The 27,687-nt window shown below is 42.7% G+C and overlaps 1 protein-coding gene across 1 annotated transcript; it reads left to right on the top strand.

The window, feature by feature from the left end:
• Positions 1 to 290: 290 nt before the first annotated feature.
• snrkb (SNF related kinase b) lies at positions 291 to 27,687 on the top strand. Its single transcript, XM_061721160.1, has 5 exons — positions 291 to 512; positions 4,471 to 4,787; positions 5,835 to 6,229; positions 18,251 to 18,392; positions 23,781 to 27,687. Exons 2-5 carry the CDS (start codon positions 4,552 to 4,554, stop codon positions 24,913 to 24,915), a joined length of 1,908 nt encoding a protein of 635 aa, XP_061577144.1. The 5' UTR covers positions 291 to 512; positions 4,471 to 4,551; the 3' UTR covers positions 24,916 to 27,687.

Below are 27,687 nucleotides of genomic sequence, written 5' to 3'. Positions count from 1 at the left end.
CGTGCGTCCGCGCGGACGTGACGTCCCCGAATCTTTGTTTCTCGGACAAAAAAACTCAACGAGTCACATAAGTGACGAGTTACATAACTCCTGGATCTCCATTCAGTTATTTTCCTCTCCGCGCGCCCGCATGCTGCTGCTGCTGCTGGCGCGCGCGCGGCGCGGGGACGCGCTGGAATGCATTGACGTCACGAGGAAGCCGGGCACACACACACACACACACACACACACACACACACACACACACACACACACACACACACACACACACACACACACACACACACTTCCCATCCCTCAGTGCGCGGACGCGCAGCGGCTTCAGTCCGCCAGAGCAGCCAGTGGAGCGGACGCTCGGGGGGAAAGTGCGTTATGAACGCGGAGACGGGCACCAAGGCGCTGTGGTGTCTGCAGGTCTGAGTCCGGGGAGACGCGCAGCCTGAGCCGCGGAGCGTGAACCCGCAGAGGGACCGACACAGCCGCTCCGGCTGCGGGATATCTGCGCTGCGATGGTAAGTTGGAGACGCAGCATCCCTCCGTGTGCGGCTGGAGGAGGACGCAGCAGCGGCTGCTGCGTCCTCCTCCAGCCGCACACGGAGGGATGCTGCTGCTGGTACAGGCTGGTGTAGGCGAGAGAGATGGCTGTTCATTATTATGTTGCCATATTTCTTGTTTTGAAACGATGCGGCTCTGATGGGGAGGGGGGGCGGGGGGGACATGATGACGCTGCCAGGGATGAGTGGAAGTGAGGACTGTTGACGATGAAAAGCATTTTGATTTGATTTGATTTGATTTATTTTGTACATGTAAAAAACAACAATTCAAGAGAAGATAAGAAAACACAAAACAAAATAAAGAATGTCATACTTTAACACTTGATATCCTTATTTACATGTGCAAAAAGGAGTGGAAGGAAGTGTAAACTTATTTAATCCTACCCACATTCACTAATCATTTAACCCGTATTTATAAATACTCACACACTGTACTCACACTGCTAAATGACAGTATTATTATTATTATTATTATTATTATTATTATTATTATTATTATTATTATTATTATTATTATTTTTATTATTATTATTATTATATACTGTAAATATACTCACACACATACCTATACATACATACACATAGTTTAATATTGCTATATATTTGTACACACATGCCCATATAAATATTTATGTAAATATTCACACTATACTGTCTTAACTGTATCTGCTCTATATATATCTACTTACACACGTATTCACACACACGTATTCACACACACACACACACACACACACACACACACACACACACACACACACACACACACACACACACACACATATACACATATATATATATATATATATATATATATATATATATATATATATATATATATATATATATATACACATATATACTAGTAATAGTATTATATTAGTATAACTAATATAATTAGCTGCCCATTTCTGAACATCAATATAAACAACCCATTCACCCAATAGTGTTATCTGCAAAAAATCCTGTTTTTATATTTCTTTTTAAACGATGACCTGTCTCTCTTTAAGAAGACTATATATCGCCTAGGACACCTTAAAGGAGACACAGGCATATTATGCTCATCTTTTATTCAAAAGTGTACAAAAACAATCACGAGTAAGATGCAACAGAGTTGTAAAATGCTGACAACAAGACACTCAAAACGACAGTGATGCGAATAAAGCATAAACATGACTTCCAGTCGCAAGGGCAGAAACTACTGAGTAATCCAGAAGTAATGTGATCCCAGAATGGAGCAAAGTGACTTAACAAAGGGCTGCTTGAGTGCTCATGTTCACCATCAAGATGTGTGACTAAAACCCGTCACAAGAGGTGCAAAGCGAGCTTGGAAAGAGGAAATAAATGATTCCATAGAGAAGCAAAACTGCTATAAATAGATGCAAAACAGTGCAAAATGATAGTAAACACAACTACAAAGGGACTCAAAGATGCCCAAATGTATGCAAATATACAGAGATAATTAAATATATAGCCTATATTATATATATTACCAAGCTTGGAGCTTGGAGCCAAAACATGACTAAAATATTAACAAAATATTAACAAATGTGGAAAATAAAATTACCAAAAAATCCAATGGTGGCAACAAATGCAAAATAATATACTACTACCGTAATATATAAGAGGCTAAAACAACCAGTTGGATGAATACGGTACATAAAGGAAAAAAATTACATTTCAGACTAACAAAATATGTAAAACAATTACAAAATTGGCATTAAAAAGATGTGAACATGTGCAGAGAGAGTGAAGCAGATTCTTGTCTCAGATAAACTAGTTCAGCATTAAAACAGTCATTCAGACAACAGTTTCTTAAAACATGTGAAATGATTGAGAACCATGTTGCCTTGAACTGGAGTTCAGTTTTTCTTTTCATTAACTTCAGGATCTTGTGTCTCGGTCTAAAATCAGTGTTCAGTATGCAGCAGAGTAAGCTTTTAACTCAAGAAAATGCAAACCACACCGCTAACATTACCATGTTTTTAGGCTATGTATTTGGACTATGCAAGTTCTTTACAGCTACATATTTCACCTTGCAAGAGTCAACTATGTCCTCGAGCTGTGTGTTTGATGAACAGCTCATTATTTACCAAGTGACATGAAATGAATGGATGAATTAAATGACTGGAAGAGGGCAAGTATGTGCCCAGAGTTACTGAGTTACACACTGCGGATTTGTTTTGCAAAGACCCCATTGCTGCACCAACGATGTCAGAGTTCTCAGAGAAGCTACATTACAGGATTAATTGTTCTGTAAAAAGTTTGGTACATTGATTTAATGCCACAGTGACAGACAGATGGACAGTATCACCAACACTCCTTGTCTGGTAGTTTTTAAAAACTTCCAACAGAGAGGACTGAGATGGAGAGGTGCACCGCTGCAACAGTTGATCAGAGCTGGACGGAGTCACTCCCTCTGCCTCCAACATTCACACCGTGTTGACAGCTCAGCTGTGGTGCTGGCACATGCCCCGATCCTGTTAGCTGCAGCATTTAACAGTGTCCTAAACAACTTCATCCACGGCTGGAAAGTAGCCAAAATATTTAACATCTGGAGTGTGAGTTTGGGATTTTTCATCAGTGCGTTTCGGATGTGTTAAAGCCAAACTCGGCTGCTTGCCCCGTTTTTGTGTGGTTCATTTAAACTGGTCCGTAAGGCCCTCAGAGGGAAATTAAACAAAATACTGACTGTTAACTCGCAAGACTACACTGTCATATTCTTTTCCACAAATTAAAAGAAAAGAGAAAAAGTCAGCATTTATCATATTTATAAACTTGCAACACAGACACACACACACACATATACACACACACACACATACACGCACACACATACACACACACAGACTAATGGGGAGAAGAAGAAAAGAAAACATCTTTCAGAGAAAGTTACTACAAAGATATAAGAAATGCCTGCAAAGAAATATGATTAACAAAATAATAATACGTTGATGCTGAATTAACAGTAAGAAGAGATAAAACGTCCACAGACAGTGGACAAAGTGTTGTTAGTGCACAGATGGAGTACCACAAGCTACCTTTTCATAAAAGTGTTTAACAATGAAAGAGTTGTAACAGAAGAGGTGATGAGAGGTGACTGCAGAGCTCAAAGGCACAAAAAACAATCTCCTTTTCAAGTAAAAGGCTCACAGTTTTGCAGATTTCACAAACAGGAACTTTGTGAAACAACGGCTTAAAAACAAATTGGTGAATGCTGGTTAAATGTTCAGGGTTAAAATCCAAGCTACATGTTGTGTTTCATTAACGAAACCCACAACAAAGGGGTGGGTCTGCAGACCTCCCCCCGTGGAAGAATGCCCGCGTTGCTCCGGTTAGATAAACACACGAGAGTGAGGGCGGCGCAGAGAACGGCCAGGCTGACGGCAGTTGGGATGATGAAGACAGCAGCTGAACCTGCTACCCTGGGGGAGAAATTAGGATGACATCATCAGGTCTAATGCCATCTTCTGACCCTCCAAACAAAACCGACGGCACGCAAACACACACGGACATGCACATGCACTCAAACATACATTAGGGTTTACTGTTACAGTATTGATTTAGACGTGCCATTTGCGCTAGATGGTGATATTTGAGATAGAGGCAGATGCAGCCCTTCAACATCAGAGGCGGTACAGGAATATTTCCACATCTGCTGCTCTAATTGTACTATGCTTCTACTACGGTGTAATTCAGTCTTCACTCTGCAATCTAAACATGTTCTGTCATGAGTGCTTTTGTTAAATGAAGTGGACTCTGTACTTCTTTTGGTCCTGAGCCCTGAAGGGAAGAGGCTTCAGCAGCCGCTGACCTCATTTAAAGCTCTGCTCCCTCTAGGCCAAAGGCCCAATGCCGTATTTACTCTCATAGTCATTTTGGTCTCATTGTTTTGACATTTTGTTTGTGCTGCCAGGTGACTTCACGTCTGTGACGGACTTCCTCCAATCCGAGAAACCTTGAAACGGCGAGCTTTCCTCCGACATCTGCTGCAAACATGGACTCCTCTGGAGATGTGACCCCTGGCCAGGACGGGCTGGTGAACCCGAGGAGCAGCCCCGGTCGCTCCGACCTCAGCGGCCTCTACCACATGGGGCGGACTCTGGGCCGGGGCCACTTTGCTGTCGTGAAGCTGGCTCGCCACGTCAACACTGGGCAGCTGGTGGCCGTGAAGATGATTGACAAGACCAAACTGGATAAAATGGCAACGAGCCATCTCTTGCAGGAAGTCAGGTGGGAAATTGAAATTATTCTGAAAGGTTTTGAAGAAATGATTAATCCTGTTTAATCAAAAAAAAAAAAAGTTTTTTAACTGGTGGACTGATTTTGAATCGTAATTGTAAAAAGCTTGTGCTTTAAGATAACATTCTTGTCATACCTATCAAGTTTTGGATTTAAAAATAAGGGAAATTTTCCACCACCCGCTGTCCAACCAGCCCAACGAGGTCCAGTATTACATTTTATGACAGATTTACAAGAAATCTAAAACATCTACCGGTCAATCACTTACAAATTACAATTATGTGCTCTTTATGTACCTTTGTTGACACTGAAATGTTGTGGACATTCCTATGTAGGTAATTCCTATAATAGAGCCTAAATGAAAACAAAAAGGGGAATTAAAGCACATTTATTTATTTTAAATATTTTCAGTTTATATACAAATGGATTGTCTTCAAGTTAAACATTTTCTTTTAATTTGTCATTTTCACTCATGTGGGACTCTGGCTGGATATATTTACATGAAATCTTTGCTTTTTTAGCAGAAATGTCTTCTCTCTGTTTACATCCATCCATCTCTGATCTGTTGCTCTGAGTTTGCTCCCGTTGTCGCCACTAACCTCGTGAGAACTGCCCCCAGGCTACAGCAAGGGGCAGTTCTCGCGAGGTTAGTGACAATTCAGTTTATAGAGGCACAATAATCCTTTTTAAAAGTTATTATATTATAAAATGGGAAATTTACGGGAAAATAGTAATATTGAATTCAATTAAATTCAATTTTATTTATATAGCGTCTATTACAACAGAAGTTGTCTCTAGGCGCTTTCCAGATACCAGAACATGACCCCCGAGCAATTATTACATAAACATAACATAAACAATGGCAGGTAAAAACTCCCCTGGTGGGAGAAAAACCTTAAGCCAAACAGTGGCAAGGAAAACTCTCCTTTAGGAGTGAGGATAGCGGGAAAGAGGGGTAAAATATGGTAGTTTCCCAGTCAAAACGGGAGACTTGACAGGTATGGTTCTTGCGTCTTCTAATCTGCTCTCCACCTCCAGGTGCATGCGGCTTGTGCAGCATCCCAACGTGGTCCGGCTCTACGAGGTCATCGACACCCCCACCACGCTGTACCTGGTCATGGAGCTGGCCGAGGGGGGCGACCTCTACGACTACATCCTCCGCCACGAGGGCGGCGTGGCCGAGAGCACGGCCAAGCGCCACTTCGCACAGATCGTGCGAGCCGTGTCCTACTGCCACCAGCTGCACGTGGTGCACCGAGACCTGAAGCCCGAGAACGTGGTCTTCTTCCCCCAGCAGGGCACCGTCAAGCTGACAGACTTTGGGTTCAGCAACTTGTTTCAACCTGGGATGATGCTGGCCACCAGCTGCGGGTCGCTGGCATACTCTGCTCCGGAGATCCTGCTGGGAGAGGAGTATGATGCTCCGGCTGTGGGTGAGTTGCAAGAACCCTTTTTTTTTTTTATTTCCCTTCAGGATTGTAAAAGAATCACTCTAGAAGTTGTTAATCCTTCAAAATGTAGATCCCATATGACTCCGGGCCTTATAAAAGCGTCACTCAGGGAATGTGGATCCATAAATACTCCTCAGACATATATATATATACGCCTGTTTTGTCTTTACCCTTGTTCTCAGCTCAGAGACATTCAGTAAACTCTTGTACACTCACAGGACCTGCGGGTCACCCACTCCAGCAACCCTGATGGGACACCTCACTGATGTGACCACTTATGCAGCCAGAGTGAAACACACAAACTCACTTGTCCTCCTCATTTCTATAATTCATCTACACAGCTTCTGCCAACTTCTCATCGTTGCAAGCGCGAGCTTCCCCATTTCATCAGATCCTCAAAGCAAATGGAAAACTAGCCATAAATCCTTGCCTGTAAGTTGTCAGGATTGTTTCCTCCAGTATTTTACCAACCACTAACGGCATAGGTTGACCTTTTTTATATTAAATTTTAAAGATGTTTCTCTAAAGATTCAAAGCAGAAATCCACAAAAATATCACTGAAGGATGGTATTTTTCCATGATACATCCTGGAACGCACAAAAACCCTTTATTTTAATTGTAGGAGAACTTTAAGCTCTTACAAATAGATTTAAAGTGAAATGGTCCAACATTCGTGCTTCTGAAATGTTAGGATCTAGGATATTGGGTCATCAGTCAAAGAAATCACATCTCTCCTCGGGCCTGCGGGGCTGCGTTAAGGAAGGGCATCCGGCGTGAAATCGGGCCAAATGTGGCGACCCGTCTGCTCAGAGAGATTAAGCCTAAATGGTTGACGATGAGTCAAAGAAATCATATGTGTCTATGCAGATTTATTGAAAACATTGTTATTTGTAGCCCCATAACAAAGTTTTGTACGTTATAAGCAGCTCTAAACCTGCATGCATGTGGAGCATTTTCTGATGTTGCATGCAACATGTCGGCCATTGTTTCTCTGATCAGCATTTCAAATGCAGCTATTAATGATGTATAAATGAACATCTTTGAACATTGAGCTTCCTGTCACCTGCCGCATAGCCATCAGATACCATCATGTTTTGTTTTCTGCAGTTGATTTAACACGTATTTAGGAGCCTGTGGTTTCACCGTAAAGCCTGCAGATTTGTTAACATACAATTACCTGAAAATGGTTTTGTCTTTTATGGGAAACATGCTCACTTCAGTCTGCCACATATGTCTGTGTGTGTGTGTTTGTATGAATGCTCATCCCTCTCCCAGAGCAACGTCTGTCTCCACAAGCCTGTGTGGGTATTCCTCGTATGTCAGCATATGTGTGTTTGTGTGTGATGTCTTTGTTTGTGCTTCCATGTTGACATGCTACTGTGTGGTTGCGGCAGCGTATGGATCCCTGTATGAGTGTGTTTGTACATCTGCTGAGGATTAGAGTGTGTATCTGGGTCAGTCTAGGAAAGCCAGGAGCTCATGAGCCAAGTGGGCACGTTTCTGCAGTGGAACCAAACGCTGCCGCTCCCCGCTGAGCTCCCGGTGCACGCTGCAGAGGGGGCATTTGTCTGAGAGAGGCCCGAACAGGAAGTTCCACACACTGCTTTGTGTACTCAGTGGAAGAGTCGCGCTTATTGTGGGACTCGATGTGCTAGAAATATTAAAACAGAAGGATTTTGTGTGTCGGGGTGGGGGAGTGGCATGCACGTCTGGTTCAGGGAGGTCGGTGGCTTTATCTGCTAAGCTGGATTTTATTTTGGCAGAGTCTCTGCACTTTTCCCTCTCCTGAATACAAATGCAGCGGCAGCTCGTGCTCCGTCTCGCAGAGGGGCATTTTCTGCATTCAGCTGCGTGAGATTGAGTTACAAATGGGCCAAAACAACAGAACGTGTAATTGAAGAGCTCACAGGCTTTGTCTTTTTTCCTTCACCCCCTGGTGACCTTGCCACATGGGAGAGCTCATGAAACTCTGCTCGTTCTTGACTTTCACCATGACGGTGGACTTGCATTAGTTCCCTTCTCATTTTTTCTGGTTCCTGCTTTTAAAAGGACCCACGTGAACTTGGTCCATTTAAACTTGCCTCCTTCAAAAACATTTTCTGCTTCATTTCATCCAAAGTGCACTTCTCTGCTCGGGCTTCCTTGGATCAATGCAGTCTGTCGATATCGTGATTGTGTCGTCAGCTTGAACGTACACTTCCATCACCCCCACACGCGCATGTATTTATGGATGTGTGTATAATCCTGAGCTGCACAGGACAGAGATGTCCCTCAGTGATCTCAGCTTAGTAAGATGACTCATAAACCTACACACACACACACACACACACACACACACACACACACACACACACACACACACACACACACACACACACAGACACACACACACAGACTGCTCTCTGTGTCTCTTTCATATTTCTGTCTCTTATAAACAGGCCGCTGTTTAATTCTGTTCCCGTAGTCTGTTTCCGTGTGTGTGTGTGTGTGTGCGTGTGTGTGCGTGTGTGTGTGTGTGTGTGTGTGTGCGTGTGTGTGTGTGTGTGTGCGTGTGTGTGTGTGTGTGTGTGTGTGTGTGTGTGTGTGTGTGTGTGTGTGTGTGTGTGTGTGTGTGTGTGTGTGTGTGTGTGTGTGTGTGTGTGTGTGTGTTGATGATCATATGATGTGGAGGAGACAAAAATGTCCCCCGGCCCTCGAGCGTTAAATGAAGATAAAGGCAGCCTGGAGTTATGCTACGTCTGACATCAGCTCGATTCATACTCCCGTGTACAGTTCTCACACCTATGAGTGTCATCTGTGTCTCTTAAGACCAGAATTAGATTGTGGTCAAAGTTTTTGTTCATGCTAACCTGCTTAGTTGTGGCTAAGGGCTGAACTTTTTGCTGAACAAAACCAGTTTTGTCTCAGATAAAGAAGACCAGAGTGTGTGACGCGGCGCTGTGCCTGAACAGGGATGAAATGTTGTGACAGAGAGGTCGGGCTTGGCAGGAAAGTCACGGAAAATGTCAGATATGAATAAAGGAAGCGCTAATTTGGTCGAGTGTTTTTGGTGCAGGAGGAACTTCTGCTCTGGAGAGATTATTGGAAGCAAGGCAGAGTATCCATGAAACATTTCATGTTTCATAAACCCTCTTTCGAAATCTAGGGTTTTACTGATCAGGACATAATAAAGAAAAACTAATCATCAGTCCTTACAATGTCTTAAAATAGGGACAATTCAAGCTTGTGCATCCCTTTTTTATTCAACACAGACTAAACCAAAAGGCAGCGTCAGTGAAAAGAAAAGTAGCATGATTTAATAGCTTGTAATAGCTTGTCTGTGATGTCATCAGCCTCTCACATTTTTGTTGAGGAAGTTTGGCTCCCTCTTTTTTTACAATGTTGCTTCACCTTCTCTCACCTGAAATGAGCTGGGATAGGCTCCAGCAGACCCCCGTGACCCTGCAAAGGATAAAGCAGGTATAGATAATGGATGGATGGATGGATGGATGCTTCACCTTCATTAAAGGGATTGTGACATGAAAAACAAATTTTTCTTGATTTTTTGTGTTTTGTTGGGTGTCTTGACATCAATTACACCCAAAAAAAACGAACTTTTAACATTCAGTGTATTGTGTGCTTTCTGGGAGTTCCCGCATAATTATGCAAAAATGGCGCATCTGGTTCGGTGGCGGACCGTTACGTATAGGTCCGCTAAATCACCGCCCCCTCCACCCAGCTCCCTGCCCATCACCTATCCTCTCTCCGCCCACAAGACAAATCACCCGAGCACTGAGCCGCGGGCTGGAGGGAGAGAGACGGCCACCGCCTCTCTCCTCTCCACCCGCGCTCTCCTTTTTTTTTCGCCTACGACCTCAGATCAGACGAGACAACCCGCTGAATTTAAGCATATTACTAAGCGGAGGAAAAGAAACTAACAAGGATTCCCTCAGTAGCGGCGAGCGAAGAGGGAAGAGCTCAGCGCCGAATCCCCGTCCGAGCGGCGGGCGTGGGAAATGTGGCATACGGAAGACCGCTTGCCCGGTGCCGGTCGGGGGCCTGAGTCCTTCTGATCGAGGCTCAGCCCGTGGACGGTGTGCAAGACAAAATCACATACCATTGATCCACTGTCTGCTGTGTGCGTCGTGGACGAACTTGTTGTGGACTATCTTGAAGTAAATGATCTACTTCGGGATCTGATTCGGGGTCGAATAAATGCGCATTAGCCGCCATTGTATATATAAAAAAAAGTTTTGGAATAAATAAAAACTATTGCTGTAAGTTTTCGTTCATCTGAGGGGGGCGGTGATGATTGACAATGATTGACAGGAAAGGGGGAAAAGGACGCGTTTTTCACTGCGCAAAAAACACCGTCATAAAAAAGCCAGGCATGGAGTACCGGAGTGAAGTTTTTCTTGTTACACCTTTTTAGACACATTCGAGGGATATTGGCCAAGACTTTTAATAGTGTTAAAAGCATGTTAAAAATGATGTCACAATACCTTTAAGGTTTCTTTTATACGCAGATTTTCGCTTGATTTTCAACTGTGTCTCTTTGCATTATCGCAGACATCTGCACTTTGGACTCGTCCGTCAAGACAAAGTTCCATCAGTCATGTAGAATTTAGTGATGGCTGTGGTGTCACGTCACCTTCAGACAGAGAGGCTTTTCCCTGCACGTCTTAACAGCCCATACTTGTATACTTGTTTATTTAACGTGTCAGGTGAGGCCTGCTGACCTAAGATGTTTCTTTTGGGTTTTTTGTAGTCTCTCTGAACGTTGAATGGGCTGAATTTGGGCTGATGTTGCTGGGCCACTTTTAGCAACATCCCAGTTGTCTGTACTGCTTTGTATTTGTGAATAATCTTTAATTCTGCTGAGTAGCCGACTCCAACTTGTTTGAAAATAGTCTCATATTCTCTGAAATGTCTTGTCATTGCTGATGTCGTTCCCTCTTGGCATTCTTGTCAGACCAGCAAAGTGTCACTCTGCTTTCATAGAAGTGCTCACACTTGCACATAATGGATTAATCAAATACTTTGATGAACAGTGCTCGGCTGCTGCTTACCCTGTTAAGGCATACTTGGGTTTTCTTTACACACCCTTCTGCATTTAGGCTCAGTTATGTTTTTGCTCTCTAGTCGATTAAACAGTGTAATTCCTCATGTGTGGTTTGTCTGTACTCTAAATTTGCTTAAATCATCGAATATTTTACAGTTTGAGGGGAGAAATATGCAAATACCTTTCAAACTTTCAGTGAAAAACATTGATTTTGGATAATCTTTCAACTGTATGATTTATTATTGTTTTTTGGAACGTGATAAATACCTAAAAGTTAAGGGCAGATGTACATGAACAAATTACATGAATACATTGATTAATACATTATACATTAATTAAATTAATAAACAGGACAAAATTAAATATTTTGGGTTTGAATTGTATGCAATGGAATAAAAAAAAACTGTAAATAGACATATCCACCAGCTTTATTTTCACTGTAATGTCTTCAGTTTCTCTTATTAAGAATTGCAGGAAAAGGTACAGCGTCTTAATGCAGGAGGTTGTGGAGCTGTAGCTTCAGACACCACAGAAAACCAGAATGAGGCTGAGGAGGGTTGTGCAGAAAGCAGACGGGCTTAAACAAGAATACATTTCCAGGGACAATGCCTGACTGGTTGAAAGAACATGGGGACCCGGATTATTGGACCATAACATGACATGACATTTAAATGGAGAATGGGGTTTATTGGACAGATTAGTGCAGCTGCATTAGTCCATACACCCAAGAATAACGGCAGTTACGAGCCAACAGATCTTTCTTACTGAACGCAAGCAAAAGCTTAATTGAGTGCCAGGAGGCACTCAATCGTACCGTGCTAATATGCATATGTCATTTGTCCACTTTATTTACACACATTACTTCCCCCATCTCTACTGTGACCTTACTCAGGATGTGGATTGCACTGAAGTGAAGGTTCATTGCAATCTTTTGGGTTCTTTAGCTGGGCTGTTTTTTATTAATTGGCATTTAAAGGAATGTGGATTTTGGACTCTGTTGGATTTAAATTTAATTATGCATGAATTACAATTTGGAGTCAGTTGGGTTTCATTTAACTTTGTAAACTTTGACTGCTTTCTCTGTAAAGGGCCTTGAGATTATTTTGTTGTGAATTGGTGCGGTGCAAGTTAAGGAACTTTAAATTTGAATTGAACTGTCTTCAAAATGTCCTTTTATTCAGATGAAGGGCGGACCAGACTTTCAGATAAACACAGAGCTGGACGGTCATAGTGTTGCAAGTAGAGACTCTCCTCCTGCATCTGTTGTGCAACTTTCTTCATCTATTTATGTTCACATGCACATCCTGGCACTAGAACTTCCTCTTGGGTGTTGTATGTGTACTTCTCAGTGTGCTAAAGTTTCACATATTTGCCACAGGATGTAAAGTTGCTCACACGGTCTAACAACTTCCTTCCCTGTGCTGTTGCCTAGTAACCACTGTAACATATTTTGTCATTTTTCTTTTTTTAAGGATGATTTGATTTTTGCATCTAAGATGGTTAACATTCAAGGGAAAGTCTGTATTATTATTATGACTAGTTATTACTAGTGCGTTAATGCAGACACTTAGAAACTTACTCTTGTAAGCGAGTTGGGGCTTGAGGCCTATGTTGATGCTCGTCTCCATGCATGGGGATACCTGAGGTGTCTGTTGTGGCTGGTTGCGCTGGTGTGCTGTTGCTGCTCCATTAGTTGCTCCATCACGAGTTGGACAGAGTTCGGGCTATTTGCTGAGCAACTGCATCTCTGCAGACATGTGACAAAATAACAGTATTTCATGTGTAAAAGATAGAAGACAGAGAAAAGGCATAGCAGTCAAAGATATACAGTATAATTGAAGATTATCTGGTCCAGTTATTGTCTGTGCTTTTCAGCCGTACGCCTCTTACTGCTTTTCTTCATTTACATTTTGTCCTTGTATTGAGCTCGGCCGACTCTCTACTCCCCACTCGTGCAAACTTTCAATTACACAGCATTCAAGCCATGTGCTTATCATCTCAGCCACTCACTGATAGTTAATTGGAGAATAGCACACAAGTCTGTCGCTCGAATGCCTAAAATCCTCAAAACTGTGTGAGTGAGACTGAAGAAGACTGATACGTTCAAGCTCCATGAACGAACCTCAGCCAGTTAATTGGGCGCGGGGGGTTTGCAGACGCATTTCCTGTCTCGTCACAAACATGAAGAGAAGAAGATGACTTTACCAATCAACGTGGATTTCAGAAAATCAGGGAGAGACTTAGAGGACACTTTACAGTGAGTGGGATTACATACTTGTGGGAAGAGAACACAAGAGTTGGTGGATTTGTTGTGGCTGCAGAGCAGCGGTCTGAGGACCTGGAAGACAAGCACATCCACCAACTTTTTGACTAGTATATAATCCCTTTAGCTGTAAAATGTCCTCTAACCCGCTCCTTGATTTGGTGAAAGCTATGCTGACTGGTAAAGTCCATTTTTGAGGTGAGACCGTAAATGCTCTGGTCTGCAAACCCAACCCCCCACCCCCTCGCCCTCATGTTTTGCGGTTCTCAGCTTTGCCCGTATCGGCTGTCGGCTCCAACATCTCGCTTGCGTATGATAAGAAATAAAATCGGTTTCATTCCATCTGAATCCACAACATTAATGAAAGACTGGAAAGCAGTGTATGCAGGCCTAAAAGAGTATAAAGATGTCATTAGTACACACTGGAGTTGGCCGTGAGTTGTACTTTCTCTATTAACGCAGGACTCCCAGCAGGATGAAGTGTTGACAATGTCTTTTCCAACTGATTCCAACATCTGTGTCCTCACTCACGCCTCCTCGGGGCAATGTCTGTGCAAGTGTGAACAGCACTAAGGCTCCTCTCCAGCCTGCTGCTGCACCACATTATAGACAACTTAGGCCTTTGCTCTGCGGTGGAGGCGGGAGTCGCGCCGTTGCCCGGCTGGGAGCAGCACGTGGAAAGCCCCCATAAACAACCCTTTTTAGATCAAGGAAGAGCTGCACAACCCGAGAGGCTTTCCAGACAGAACCGCTTTGTCAGTGTTTTCACATCAACCTGAAGGCTGCAGGCCTGTTTATATCAACAACTCCTGTTCCGAGGCTGGAGACCGGCACAGAACCGGCGGACCACCACAAAGCAACTCTCCTCGCAGCCAAGAATCAAACATTGATTCATATTTTCATACATATACAGCAGCTCACGTATTGTAACAAGACACAAACAAGAGTATATGTAAATTACAGGCTGCTGTTTACCAGCCAGGATCCTGGTAGGCTGTCCTGGTCACTGCTGAAATAAACTGGTTGTGTTAGATCAGCTTAGCTCAGAACAGGTCATAACAGTTATATTTACAATATGAAACTATAAACCCTAAACCAGACATAAATGTGCCTTTAAGAGGACAAGACCATTTTAGCTAAAACTACAATAGTTATATAAAATATAAAATCTTAAATAGAAGCAAAATAACAAGAACAGAAACTTTTTGCACGCTTTATTTGTATTTGTTCTAACTTGTTGTTTAACATGTCTTTCTTTTATATTTTTAGCCGGGGGACTGCCTATGGAAACTAGCTTTGTAGCTAAAATTGGGGCATTTGCATTTTTAATTCTAAATGTATATGAATGTACACTGTCCCTTCCCAAATAAACTGAATTGAATTGAAAAGCATGGCTGCTATTTGCTATTTCAAGTCGTGTCTAACCACAACTGCAATGAGACCTGTTATTTAATTTGCAGGTCGTATGTCTAGATGTCTATATTCTTACACACCGGACCTGTAAGGAATTAAGTCAATGCCTAAATATAATTTATTTTACTGTGTCGCTAAACAGAAACTCAAGAAGTCATTGTGACTAACGTCAGAGCAAAATGCAGTATCTTCACATGATCATAAGGATGATCACGTCAGTGTTGGAAGATAATCATATCAGAATAATGAGATTGGTTAAGATCAGAACAAATATGTCTTCAGCGTTTGTTCATTTCATGTGATACCGCGTCGTAATTAATGACCTGTTTTCTCTGTAACAAGTGAGCGGCCTGCAGTGGACGCTGGGATCGTCTCGTTTTAGCCTCCTAATGTAGGCAAAAGGCTTATTTTTTTGGATCTGAACTTGGAGGACCTTTTGTAACAGAGTCTGCTCTGTTCACCCTTTATGACGTATTTGGTCTTGAAATGTGAACTTGAACACGGATGAGCCCTTACAGGGCCGCAGAGACCGGATCCCTCTCTGAACTCAGCTCCGAGCCAAAACGCTTGCACTCAAACTCGTCGTGAAACATGAATCGGCCTCTCTACGTGTAGCTTATTAGCTCTGATGAGACTGTCTGTGTGTGTTTGTATATCTTGAGTGGATCTTTGTATTGTCAGCAGGCCACTAATGTGTGGTGAGAATGTGTGACATTCTCCAGTGAGAGGAGGAAAGTACGCTCTCAGCACTCAGTGGCCTCTCCTCCCAGTTACATAACGCGTCTCCGGAGCAATGTTAGCATGCACTCGAGTGAACGTTGCATGGTGAGAACTGAGGGCTGTTGTTTGGACCCTCATGAATATGGTGTGGGACAATAGCTGAATGTCTCGTCACACGCGGGCCTGGTACAAGTGAGAGTGTCTGGATAGAGGAGCGCAGTGTTTCACCGTGTTCTGAAAAAAAAAAAAAAAAGGAGATTTGTAAGTCTCCGCATGAGATTTCTTCAGGATATGACAATATTAGATTTTGCAGCTGACTGTGATTAGAGACGCCCTGGACGGACCCATTACAGAGTCGGGGGGTTTCAGTGAAACGTCTGCTGGGTGTCACAGCCGAGATTTACATGAACCCCTAAAAATGGGAATCCAAAAAACACACAAACACTCCTACACACATGTAGTGCCACACACACATATCTAAAGAGAAAAAAAAGTTATTTTCAGTTATATCCAAAATTGCTCAGCCGTTTTTAAATGTTTTTAAAATTGTTTAAAAGCTTACTGTGTAATATGATCAACAGGTGGAAAAAGGTTTGATGTGGGAAACAGAGACAGACGGAGGAAGAGGTGAAGATTGTATCTTATTACATGATGTTTGGCAGGACTCAGCATCTTTTAGGAGCGTCTTTCCTTGACTCCTTTCACCCACATGAGCCAGGAAAAGACCTGCAAGGCAGAAATGACCCTGGTGGATCACTATCACCTTTGAAGTGGTCAAGAACATTCAGCGTGCCGCTTGCAGGCTCCTAGATCAATTCACAACATTGAGTTTTCCCATCATTTTACGTCCACTTTCCTTCTCAATTCAAAGTAGATCTATAAGATCTATAAGCTTAAGATAGACCATAAGAGCTGTTTTTATTGTTAATAAAGCTTAAATTCATGCAGCCTAAATCAGCTGAGACACAGTCTGGACCACAAGCTGATAATTTCACTAAAGTTTTGCACCTAACAACAAATGATGAAGATCTGAATCTGTAGACATGTGTAACGCGAGCAGATTTTAATTGAACGTAGCTTAACTCTTTCTCGGAACGGTTAATCGGTGCCGACACAACAACAAGGAGTGTTGGAGAGGCGGAGTGACACTCCAGCGGACTTAATCTGCCTAATCTACCCTGAACCTTAGACCTCAGTGGAAAAAACGAAACAGCCAACGTTGAAATGAGCTGCAAGCTCCTAGAAAACAAGGCCAGGCTGTGGTGATACGGGTATTACCAAAACAAGCACCTACAAACCAGTCCCACCACACACTCTGCATCAATCTATCTGCAAATAGAGATCAATGCAGACCATATATGTAGGAATTGTAGGTATTTATCTTGAACAAGGACAAGTTCGTGTCTAATCTTCCTCATGATAACATGGGAACAGCTCCAGCGCCGCCCCAGGACCCTGAGTGGGATGAAGCACATGTAGAAACATTGTAAATGCTTTAAATGTTTTATTAAGGTGGAGATCAGCCTTTTCCAGAGTTTATGTGCGAGTTTCACTAAAGCTACGAGCCTTTAAGAGGTGAAAAGTCATTGAGGAAGACTTGCACAGGTTCCTCGGAGGTTCCTGAGAGGATTGCTTGTTTTCCGCTCTAGTTCGAGAGAGAGACATCGTGTCCCGTCTGAAGACAGACGAAAGTGAAGACAGTAGCCGGGAGAGGAGAGGCACCGCGTGAAGCAACTTGGAAATGTGTTGAGCTGAAAAGTAGAGATGACTCAGTTTCAATAACTTGAATATGCAGAGGGTTCTGTGGATGATATGATCCGTGAAATTTCTGGTGTCACATCAGGGTTAACGACTGACTTGAACAGACTGTGCTGTGTTGGTATTTCCAGTGTTTGGGAGAAACACGAGGAAAGACAGAAAGAGGAACGTTCTCAGAATAGCACGACGCTGCAGCGAGCTCTGTTTGTGATGGCCTTCAGCCCTCATCTCCCTCGCCTCTGCTCTGAGTGTGTGTGTGTGTGTGTGTGTGTGTGTGTGTGTGTGTGTGTGTGTGTGTGTGTGTGTGTGTGCGCTCCTCCAGGGGCCTGCTGTGCTCAGACTGTACCGAGCTCCATGAGCCTCCTCTCAGGACATTAGGGGGAGGAGACGAGGGGAAGGAAAGGGAGGAGACGGTGGAAGAACGTGGTGTCAGCAGTGTGGGTCAGGACGTGTGAACATGTGTGTTTCTGAGTCAGAGGGCACCGGTACCGAGCCCAGCTGTCTGCAGCTCACACGCACAACCTTGCTTGCATGTGTCATCACTTTATTGAGGAATGATCTCACGTAAGCTTCCTCAACAGGGAGGCTGCCAGACCTCATCCTGCTGTTTGTATTTGTCCCACAAACATTAAGTTATCATTTATTTAGCTGGTGTGGAGTCTTCTCGTCATGTTATGATACACCGTCACCGTATCGCAACCTCAAAGCTTTCTAAATATGATCAGAGAGCTGAGGGACAGGGGGTTATTTTAAGTCCCGGGATGACTCCTATTTAGGACTAATTTCTGTGATATTTTGTGTGTTCCAGATATCTGGTCCCTGGGGGTGATCCTGTACATGCTGGTGTGTGGAGTGCCTCCTTTCCAGGAAACCAACGACAGCGAAACCTTGGTCATGATTCTGGACTGTCGGTACTCCGTCCCTGAACACGTCTCTGACGACTGCAAAGAGTGAGTAATGAGAAATATTCACAGAGCCACAGACCCTGGGAAAGAAAGAAAAAAAATCCTGAACATCTTCCAAGGTTGAGGATGTGTGTGTGTGTGTGTGTGTGTGTGAGACCTCATTTATTTATATGTTTATATACCAAAAGTTTGGACGCACCTTCTCATTCAAACGAATGGGGAAGGGTGTCCGGAAACGTTGGTTTTGTACTGTATATATACAGTATATATATATGGGTCAATGACATGACACCTATATTTTCTGAAAAACAGATTTTTTTTCAATTCAAAAAAGGTTTAAATGGATAAAAAAATACCATATACATGACCGACCTGTCCCACATATGGACTCACTTGAATTTTACAAAAAATACTAGTTATTTGGGATTTTGTTGTTGTTTTAAGCGTCAAAATGTCATGTGGTGCGACCGTCCGACCAGGACTCTGGTTTTGAAAACTTTTTTGAAATCACTCTAAATGTATTTAAATCAATCTTCTGCCCTATCTGGCATGATTTCTGAAATGTCTTGTTATGTGTAAGATCGCAACACATTTGTATTAATATTTCCATCATAATATACAAACAAAGTTTGACTGATGTCCATTTTATGAAATATCATGTGGCGCGACCATTAAAAACACAACAATTTTTGTATAATACTGAAAACTTGTAAAAAAAAAAGAAGTCAAGATGTTAGGGAAATTAATTTATTTTAATATGAATCATGGTTGCACCACATGACTTTTTTTTAAGGCTAGTGCCAATTCATCTTGACAAAAAACTCTGAAATCACTTAATGTACAGTACATAGTATATACATACATATATATATATATATATATATATATATATATATATATATATATATATATATATATATATATATATATGAAAATATATATCAATGGGGCCACACACACATCCTGGAGAATGTTCACTAGGCCTTGTTATTTTACAATAAATAAACCCAGTATTTGGACAAAAGTAAACATCTCGAAAAAGCTGTGTTAAAGTACCAGGAAGGGACTTTTAGCTCAAAGGGTCCACCTGCAGGTGTGGAGGTTAATTTAAGCTTTAGTCTTGTTTGGTGCTCAGAGTTATCTTTTCTTTTCCTCTAACTTCAGTCGTTGCGTTCTTGGGCGCTTTTGACCCCTCTGATGTCGCTGTAGCTCTGTGAGCTGGTTCCATCTCATAGCCCTCGTTGAGCTTTATTGAGCAGAGCCGTAAAGACTTAAGCAGTTGTGTTTATTTGCTAACGGTAGAAACAGGACACTGGGAGCTAGAAAACGCTTCCTAAAATTAAACCAAATATTATCTAATATGCAAACTGAAACTGCATCTTCAAATGCTGAGAGGAAGATAATGAGCTCTGGAATCAGAAGAATCACATTTAGTACTTTGTTTTGAGAGGCTGCTTTGGCGTCTCTGGTAACTTGAGCTCTTTAAGGCTCTTCAGAGAACTTCACAGATAATGTGTGCAGGACGAAGCCTCGTCATCAACCAGTTTATATTTTCCCTCTGATTTCAAAAGATGAAATATCATCCTGAAAATGGATTCAATCATCCCCCTTATCCGACGCCGTATCCTAATAACTGCGGCTCTTCGGTGGATTTCTTTAGGCAGTCGTCTTTAAATATTTCATGGCTACAAATCAAAGTTCCAGCTTCATCTCCTTGTTTGATGCAGATTCATGATTCAACTGTGAATATTGCTCCACAGTCTGACTTCTCATCTTTAGCCCAAAGTAAGCTCATTTTCTTCTGCTTGGGTGCAGAAGGTTTATATTTGGCTTCTTTGCATATAAATCCCCCTTTCTCCAGTCCCAGTTTTTCATGCTTCAGTCACAAACACTGTTTCTGCTTGTTTGTTTTCATTAACTTTGGCATCGTCTTTGGTCTACCTGCATGTTTACCTTTTATATCCATCCTTCTTTTAAAGTTCAGTTCAGTTGCTTCACATGTCATAAACGTCAGACTGGGAACAACCAACAGCCTTCATCAAAGTCTGTGCTCCCCTCTTGAGGCAGTTATACTCTGTAATCTTTCTGGTGTTTTAGATTACAGCTCTGTTGTTGTTGTCATGTTTCCTGGTAATTAGACAGATGAAAAAGCTTCTTAAGATCTGCAAGTGCTCTCTTTTAACTGCAGATAATGATTTAGAAAATATGTTTTATTAAGTCAGAAATAGGTGTATGTGTGTGTGTGGGGGGGGAGGGTGCAAGGGGGCTTTCAACCTACCAAATACACCAGTTGTATGAACATTAAAAGTAGTTGAAAACATTTTATTTTATTGTTTTGTAAATGTGATAATTATGTAAATGAATGTGCTGCATCGGATATTTTGCTGTATAAAGTTGCGGTAGGTCTCACAGAGCCACTGACCGTAAAATCATCTCATTAGCCTCCATTTCAGTGAATAATTTCAGTGTCCCAGTTAGTCCGAGGCTTCTGCAGCACAACTGCAGATCCAGTTGTGCTGCAGTGTCTGACCGCTGTCTGGTGTCATCAGCTCAAAGGCTGACCTTCGCAGTGCCGGCCCTTTTCTAATTATGAAACATTCTTGAACCTTTAGCTGTGACTCGGTGTCGTCGGAGATGCACAAACACTCCTGGAGCTAAAGACGCCTCACACATACTTGTCCCTGTTCTCAGTCAACCTTCAGTCCTCGCACCTCAACCAAACTCACGAGGTGCTCAGCTCTCAGCGCAGCACTGTCGGATCCCTCGCTCCAAACCTACGAGGTGACAATACTGCCATAATCTGAAACTGAGAGAAAAAGTTTTCAAAGCTTGAAAATCAGTGCTTGAGCATTTAAAACCTGAAATAAAGTTTTGAAAGTCTGAAAAAAAGTTTGACATTTTCAGAGTTTCAAATATGGTACTGTTCTCCCACCACATTATGTTTGCAAAAACAATTTGAAACCTCGTAATATGAGATCTGAAAACTTAGGTAGCATTCTCTCGCTGCTTTCCGATTTGAAGAAAAACCCCAACTGAACAGCTCCCCCTTCTAACCCATCGTGTCTCCAGTGAAGTGCAGTCCAATCACGTGTGAGGTCAGGTATTTATATCTTTTCTTGCCAGCTGTTGGCATAAAAAACATTTTGTATGTGGCACATGTACGTAGTAAGTAAAGCAGGATTACTTTGACTGGATTTATCTCCTAAATTACAGTGTCTGAACTAAACAGTACCACTCTAATCTTCCATTCATGGGCCCATTTCTGGCACTTATTTAGGCCGTATTACAGTTAAAATAAAAATTAAATAAAAAAGAAACACGTGAAGTTCCTCAAGAATTTGAAAACTATTTTATTGGAGATAAACAGCCTGTTAATGTTTAAAAAGGTCAGAATAGACTTGAATTTAATTTCCTAACATCTGAAACACTGCTAATCAAATAATGAACGCTGTGTGCGTCTCATTGTTTCAACTTAATGTGTGAAAATCCACTTTTAGAGCAAATGTGTCTCAATCCACCACTGACCATATTCACACGTTACAGAAACCAGGGAGGTTACGTCTGCCAAGTATGACAGCATTCAGGGATTATTACTGACCACCAGTTTTTGGTTTTAATGCTGAGTTTCTGAATGTTTTATCAGTTAGAATAACCTTGAGTAAACAAGGCCTCGCGTATAAACATACGTACATGAACAGTGGTGATCTCTGCAGTTTAGAGACACCAAAGGTTATAAAACTGACTTGACGTGTGTTCAGCATCTACAAGGTGACTCGGCTGATCTGTCGCTAGTTTGTTGCAGATTTCGAGGTTTAAAAGGCTCTGTGACGTTAAAAAGTTGGTAGTTCTTGTGGTTCAACCTGCACCTGCGGTTTAATTGTTCTCAACTGCAGTGTCCTAAAATCTACAACAAAAAAACACTACATTTTTTCTTTTAAACCTGATCCAGGTACGTGTTATCGAGAGTCTAACCCAGAAGTTAGATGGTTTGCGTGCGCGTCCCACTAGAGGACTTCTTCTGTGTTTCATGACTGACACATGAACTTTCTTGTGCCCCCACGAGGTTGGAAGTGTCATTGCTACATAGAGTGGCTTCAAGACTCAGAAGAATCTTACACTTGGTGTAAAAAATTGAAAAAGGCATGAGTCTGAAATAAAGAAACTCTATTATACTCCAGCTGCTATCCTTAGACGTGCAGTTATTTACAAATCTTATAAGTTTAAAAAAGTCAGTTTCAGGGCATTGACCCTCCAAGGGTTCAATTCAATTCAATTAAATTTATTTATTTGATGACAGGGACTGTACATGTTGATGAACACAGGTGTAAACATGTATGGTTATAGCCATAGGCTAATTTCCACCATTCGTCCCTGTGGCAAATCAATGCCAAACATAAAACATAAATCGGACACCAGCAAACAAGGAAGACAAGATATAGCAACAAAAGACAACATTTAAAAACAGGACTAAGCTAGATAAAATCAATAAGAAATAAAAACAAGTTAAGGCGTAATCAAACGATTGGTTTGCAAAGTGCAAGCCAAGAAATAATACCTATTAACTGCAAATGTGTATACAGTATAGATAATGGCATAAACAAACAACTTATTATTATTACAACTGTTTTTTACCTTTAATTCAGGACATTGAACAATTATATGTCTACATATGTCCATCTAAACTCACATTTCTGTTCTTCAACAGCCTTCATTATGCATGTTTACATGTTCTGTAGTTCATTTCATCTTGTTTTTGCACATATTGCAGCATACAGTCTACACAGCATGTGCATTGTGGAAACTGCCCATCAGGCTCTGTAGGGGAGGTTGTTATGAGACCCTGTAACTTATGTTTTTCTCTTCACTCTGTTCCTGGACATTTGACGCCTAGGCAGGAGGCAGCGCATTAACGTGAGCTAGTCTCTTATCTCCACCGTGACTCCCTTCTGGGGCAGTTTCAGTGTGATTCAGGCCTGTAAGAATAAACCGCCTTTGTACCCAGAACGGCCCGAGAGCAACCTGACGGTAGCCCAGTGCAGCAGGCCTCGGGCTGTTTGTGTAGAACAGCACGCAACAGCAAGCAAGCTCCTGCTTCCTCTGAATAAACATCTTTACACAATTATCTACAGATTTTTTTTGCAGAGGTAAGAACATGACAGGCGTGGAAATGCTCCGAGCAGCGGCGTGTCAGGAGTCATCGTGTGACTGTGTCCTCATTCGCTGTAATGGTGTTTGTATATTCAGGAATGAGGCTGAGCGTGACAGAAAACGCTCCCGGACATAAACGCAGGTCTTATAAAAAGTACATCTGTGGCTATGGCCTATATTCGATTTAAAGTGGGTCATTTTCTGCATCAGTTTTTTTTTCTGTCCATCTAGAAAACTTTCTGAAATGATCTCCATCAAACAGCTAATCTTTCTTCTCTGTGTCAGTCTGATTTCCAGGATGCTGCAGAAGGATCCGTCTTGCCGCGCCTCGCTCGATGAGATTGAGGCTCACCTCTGGCTGCAGGGCCTGGATAACGCTCTCCTCAGCCCGGAGGCCCCTCCACACTGGCTCTCGGGGGCCCTGTCCCCCAGCTCTCCCCGCCTAGGGGTGCCTGAGTGTGGAGATCTCCTCGCTCCGAGGTCCTCCACCACGCTGGCTTTCCCTGGGCCGTGGCAGCCGAGTCTCACCATCAGCCTCCGTCCACCCCCAGCGGAGGAGCCTCCGGCCAGCAGAAACCTTCCTGCACTACAGCAAATCTGCGAGGAGGGGGAGGAGGAAGAAGAAGAGGAGGAGGAGGAAGAAGAGGAGGAGCAGGAGGAGGAGGGAGAGAAGGAGGCAAAGGAAGAGGAGGGAAGTTTTGTAAAAGAGGAAGAAAGTTTAGGAGGAGAATCTGAGGAGGAGGGGGAAGGAGCAGACAATCAAGAGTGCAGGCAAGGTGTGGTAAACTCACTGGAGACCATGGATGAGGAGGAGGAGGAGAAGGAGGATGATGAAGAAGACCAAGGAGAGACGGAGACGGAGGTGGAGAAGGTGAATGGAGACAGTGGGTGTGTGATTTCAGATCAACCAATCAGTCACGCCGACGAACCGCTCAGTGAGGCTCCTGAAGTTCCCGCCTCCTTCTCACCGACTTTTGGGGTGTCCTGTTGTCAAGGGCAACCGGACATGACAACCGGGGAAGAAGGACAGGTTGATGAGATGGAACCCAACAACAACACCAACAAACCCCTTCCTCTTCTCTCTGAGTCTGAATCGTGCCACTCCTGTGCCCCGGAGCCGCCTGCCGGCTCGGAGGGCCAGGAGCCGGAAACGACCGGGAACAAGGGGGAACTGGACGAGAAAACGGGAGACTGCGCACAAGACGACCTCGCAACGGAGCGGTCCGAACCCCAGAACGCTCCGGGAAGCAGGGACGAGTCGGCGCCCCGAGCAGAGCAGGGGAAACGCCACAGCATCAAGCTGCGGGAGAGACTCTTCCAGTTCCCTCTGTGTGAGAAAGCTCTGGCCTTCAACCTCCCAGCACACAACAAGCCCAAGATCCTGCCACTGGCGCAGTACAACTGTTGCCATGTGCTGTGAGGGACGGGGGCCTCGGTGCTGTCCTAAGCTCTCCCGGGACTCAGAGCCTGCTTAGCAGTCAGCAGGCGGTCGGGTGCCCAACACAAACCATGTGAAGTTGCAAACAGCTGAGCTCCCTGCCGAGCCCAACGCTGAGGAACAGCCCTCAGCATATAAGCACGAGGGGGACGTGTACAGCTTTATAAACACTCGGTTCTGAAGCTGTGCTCATGAAATAAACATTGTTTCAGAGAGGGCTGGCGTGCAACGCAACCGTCGGACTCACCAGACACTCAACCATTTGCTGCTGTGTACAGGAGCGACCTTAGCATCACAATGAAGAGACTGTTTCTCATCCGTAGCCTAGAAACAAAACTGGACCTACCTGTATAGTAATGAGGGAAAGGACGAAGAGAAAGCAACAGAGATATAAATATATATATAAATATATATATATATGACTGCAAGATTCTTTTTTATTGAATAAGCTAAAGTCCATTTTGTTTGTTTTGATGGTGCCTGTAAAGAGAACATGGATTCATACTGCACACGGAGTCAGTAGAGTCCAGCACTGAGTAGAGCCAATGCATTAACTAACTTTTATGAAATAGAAGAAATTATAAACTACAGCTGCAACTAACAGTTGATTTCATTTTCTTTCAAGCTTATAACATTTCCTCGAATTCGTTTAGTCTATGAAGAGTCAGGCAAATTCCCTAAGTATTCAATTTTCTACGAATAGATTGGCAAAAATTTGGTGATTATTTTCAACTTTGGCCATCTGTCTTGTTTTTTTTTAAATGTAATATTACAGGGCTGTTAAAGCTAGAGTAAAGGTGCTTGTATTTTCTACTGGTGGATTTAGATCATTTACAACCACAGCTCTGCTGTTAGGGTTCATCTACTTAAAGCACAGAGGAACTTAGGCTGTTTTAGGCGCATTGGGTGGAGGTTAAGTCACTTACAGCTGTACCGTTTCTGTTTCTGTTTTACAACAGTGTCCAGATTTACCTCTGTTTGGTCTCTTCCTCTTTCACGCTCTCATTTGCTCCTCCATTACTGCTTAAGGATCTTATTTGCCTCAGCCGTAGCTCTGTGAGCCAGTTTCATCACTTTTGGTGCTTTGACATAGTGCAGATCTTGATACACAGCTGTCTGGGACGGGAAGTTGAACTCCCTGTGGGTTTTGTAGAAAGCAGGGATGGCTGATTGCTTCACCGTCATCAAACCAAGCAAACATTCCTTCAGATGATTTCCAAATCAATATTTCAAACCGAACAAAAGTCCCTTCTTTAAGATTAATGAGTAGTCCAGTGAAGCTTTCCAAAGTCCCAGTCGACATTGAATCACCGCAGTTTGGTAAAACGCAGATGTGGGACACTTTTTTCATCTTCTGTAAAGCCAGGTTTTGTATTCCGACTCTTTTGACTCCACCTTTTCTGGCGCAGATGCCTCCAGTTGTTTTCCTGAAACAAATCACTTCCATCAAGATTTCAGAGCTAAATGTTTTCCTCAGACGTCACTAAATATTCCTTCTGTATTATCTTCAGACATAACAATCTAAGCCTCCCAGTTGCAAATACAAGCCCTCATTGATTTGATCCTCTTATGGATTTATGATTCTATCAATGTCTTAAATACAAGCGCCTGAAAACAGGGTTGAAAACGGACAGAAATTCACCACATTTTGCAATATAGGACTATGATAGTAATAAATAAGTGAAATAGTTGCTGGTTCGGGGGGTAGATGGATTGATTTGTCGACTGCACAGTGCAGCTGTGACCAGCTGCTGCGACGAGTAGCACTCTTTCTTTTTCTTTTTTTCCTCTCCTTTGCACAACTTGCTTATCACACTGGTTTGAAAGCTTTTCACATCAGCTCTTATAAAGAAAGACTGTTATGACACGATAAGCTCTGATATGACACTGTATATTACACACCCGAGACTAAGAACACACGTTGTATTCTGCTCTTTGTAATGGCTTGTTTAATGTGCATATGTTTATGTGGTCATTAATTGGGATGCAGGTCGCCCATTGCTCTTTTTGATTATATCAAACATTTGATATTTGATCATAGTATTTTTATGTTTAATGTGAGGATGTAAAGTTCCTTGACTATTTTTTTCCTTTTTTTTTATATAACATGACAAAGATTCTCTGAGGAGATGAGCAACTTTGCATGTTGTTACTGTTATTTAATATACCTCCACGTGTCTTGGACCTGACAGGACATTCATTGTTCTTGTGTAACTGTAAGTACCCTGAGGTATCTATCCACTGAGTGATGAATTGCACACAGTAAAGCTACTGTAGCTGGTTGTGTTCTGCAAACAGCACCCAAGGACTCATGGGTAGAGTCAGAGCAACACACAATGACCTGTTATTGTGTGGCGGTGCAGTCCTGTGTAGTATTATTTGACCATATAGTGGATCTGTGTTCTACTTTTTTCCTCCTCTGAAGTGGAGACCCGGTTTAGCAGAGCGACAGAAGGACCACGCTGTACGATAAGTGAAATCTCTTGTAGTTCAGTAGACAGAGCTTCAGTGGCTGACCTGTGATTGTTTGTTCCTAGCCTACATAAGGAGCGGTTGTCACGTGAAATCTGATTATGACTCATCAGCCGTTCAGGCTTAAAATCTGTGCAAGAGAGGGATAAAACGATGTATTCCTGTGTGTTTGCGGCTCATTTCTCCTCAGTGTCTGCTGACCTGCATTTTAACTAGGACCACGTCTCTACGGAGCCATGAACCTATTTTTCTGTATTTATTTATTAAAATGTATTAAATCAA

The sequence above is a fragment of the Cololabis saira genome, chromosome 5 (assembly GCF_033807715.1).
Source record: "Cololabis saira isolate AMF1-May2022 chromosome 5, fColSai1.1, whole genome shotgun sequence".
Classification (NCBI taxonomy): Eukaryota; Metazoa; Chordata; class Actinopteri; order Beloniformes; family Belonidae; genus Cololabis; species Cololabis saira.
This window is presented reverse-complemented; position numbering and strand designations above follow the sequence as displayed.

Coding starts and splice junctions, on each gene's coding strand:
- snrkb (XM_061721160.1), top strand. CDS start 4,552: ATGGACTCCTCTGGAGATGTGACCCCTGGCCAGGACGGGCTGGTGAAC. Junction 4,788..5,834: donor CATCTCTTGCAGGAAGTCAG/GTGGGAAATTGA, acceptor CTCCACCTCCAG/GTGCATGCGGCTTGTGCAGC. Junction 6,230..18,250: donor GTATGATGCTCCGGCTGTGG/GTGAGTTGCAAG, acceptor TGTGTGTTCCAG/ATATCTGGTCCCTGGGGGTG.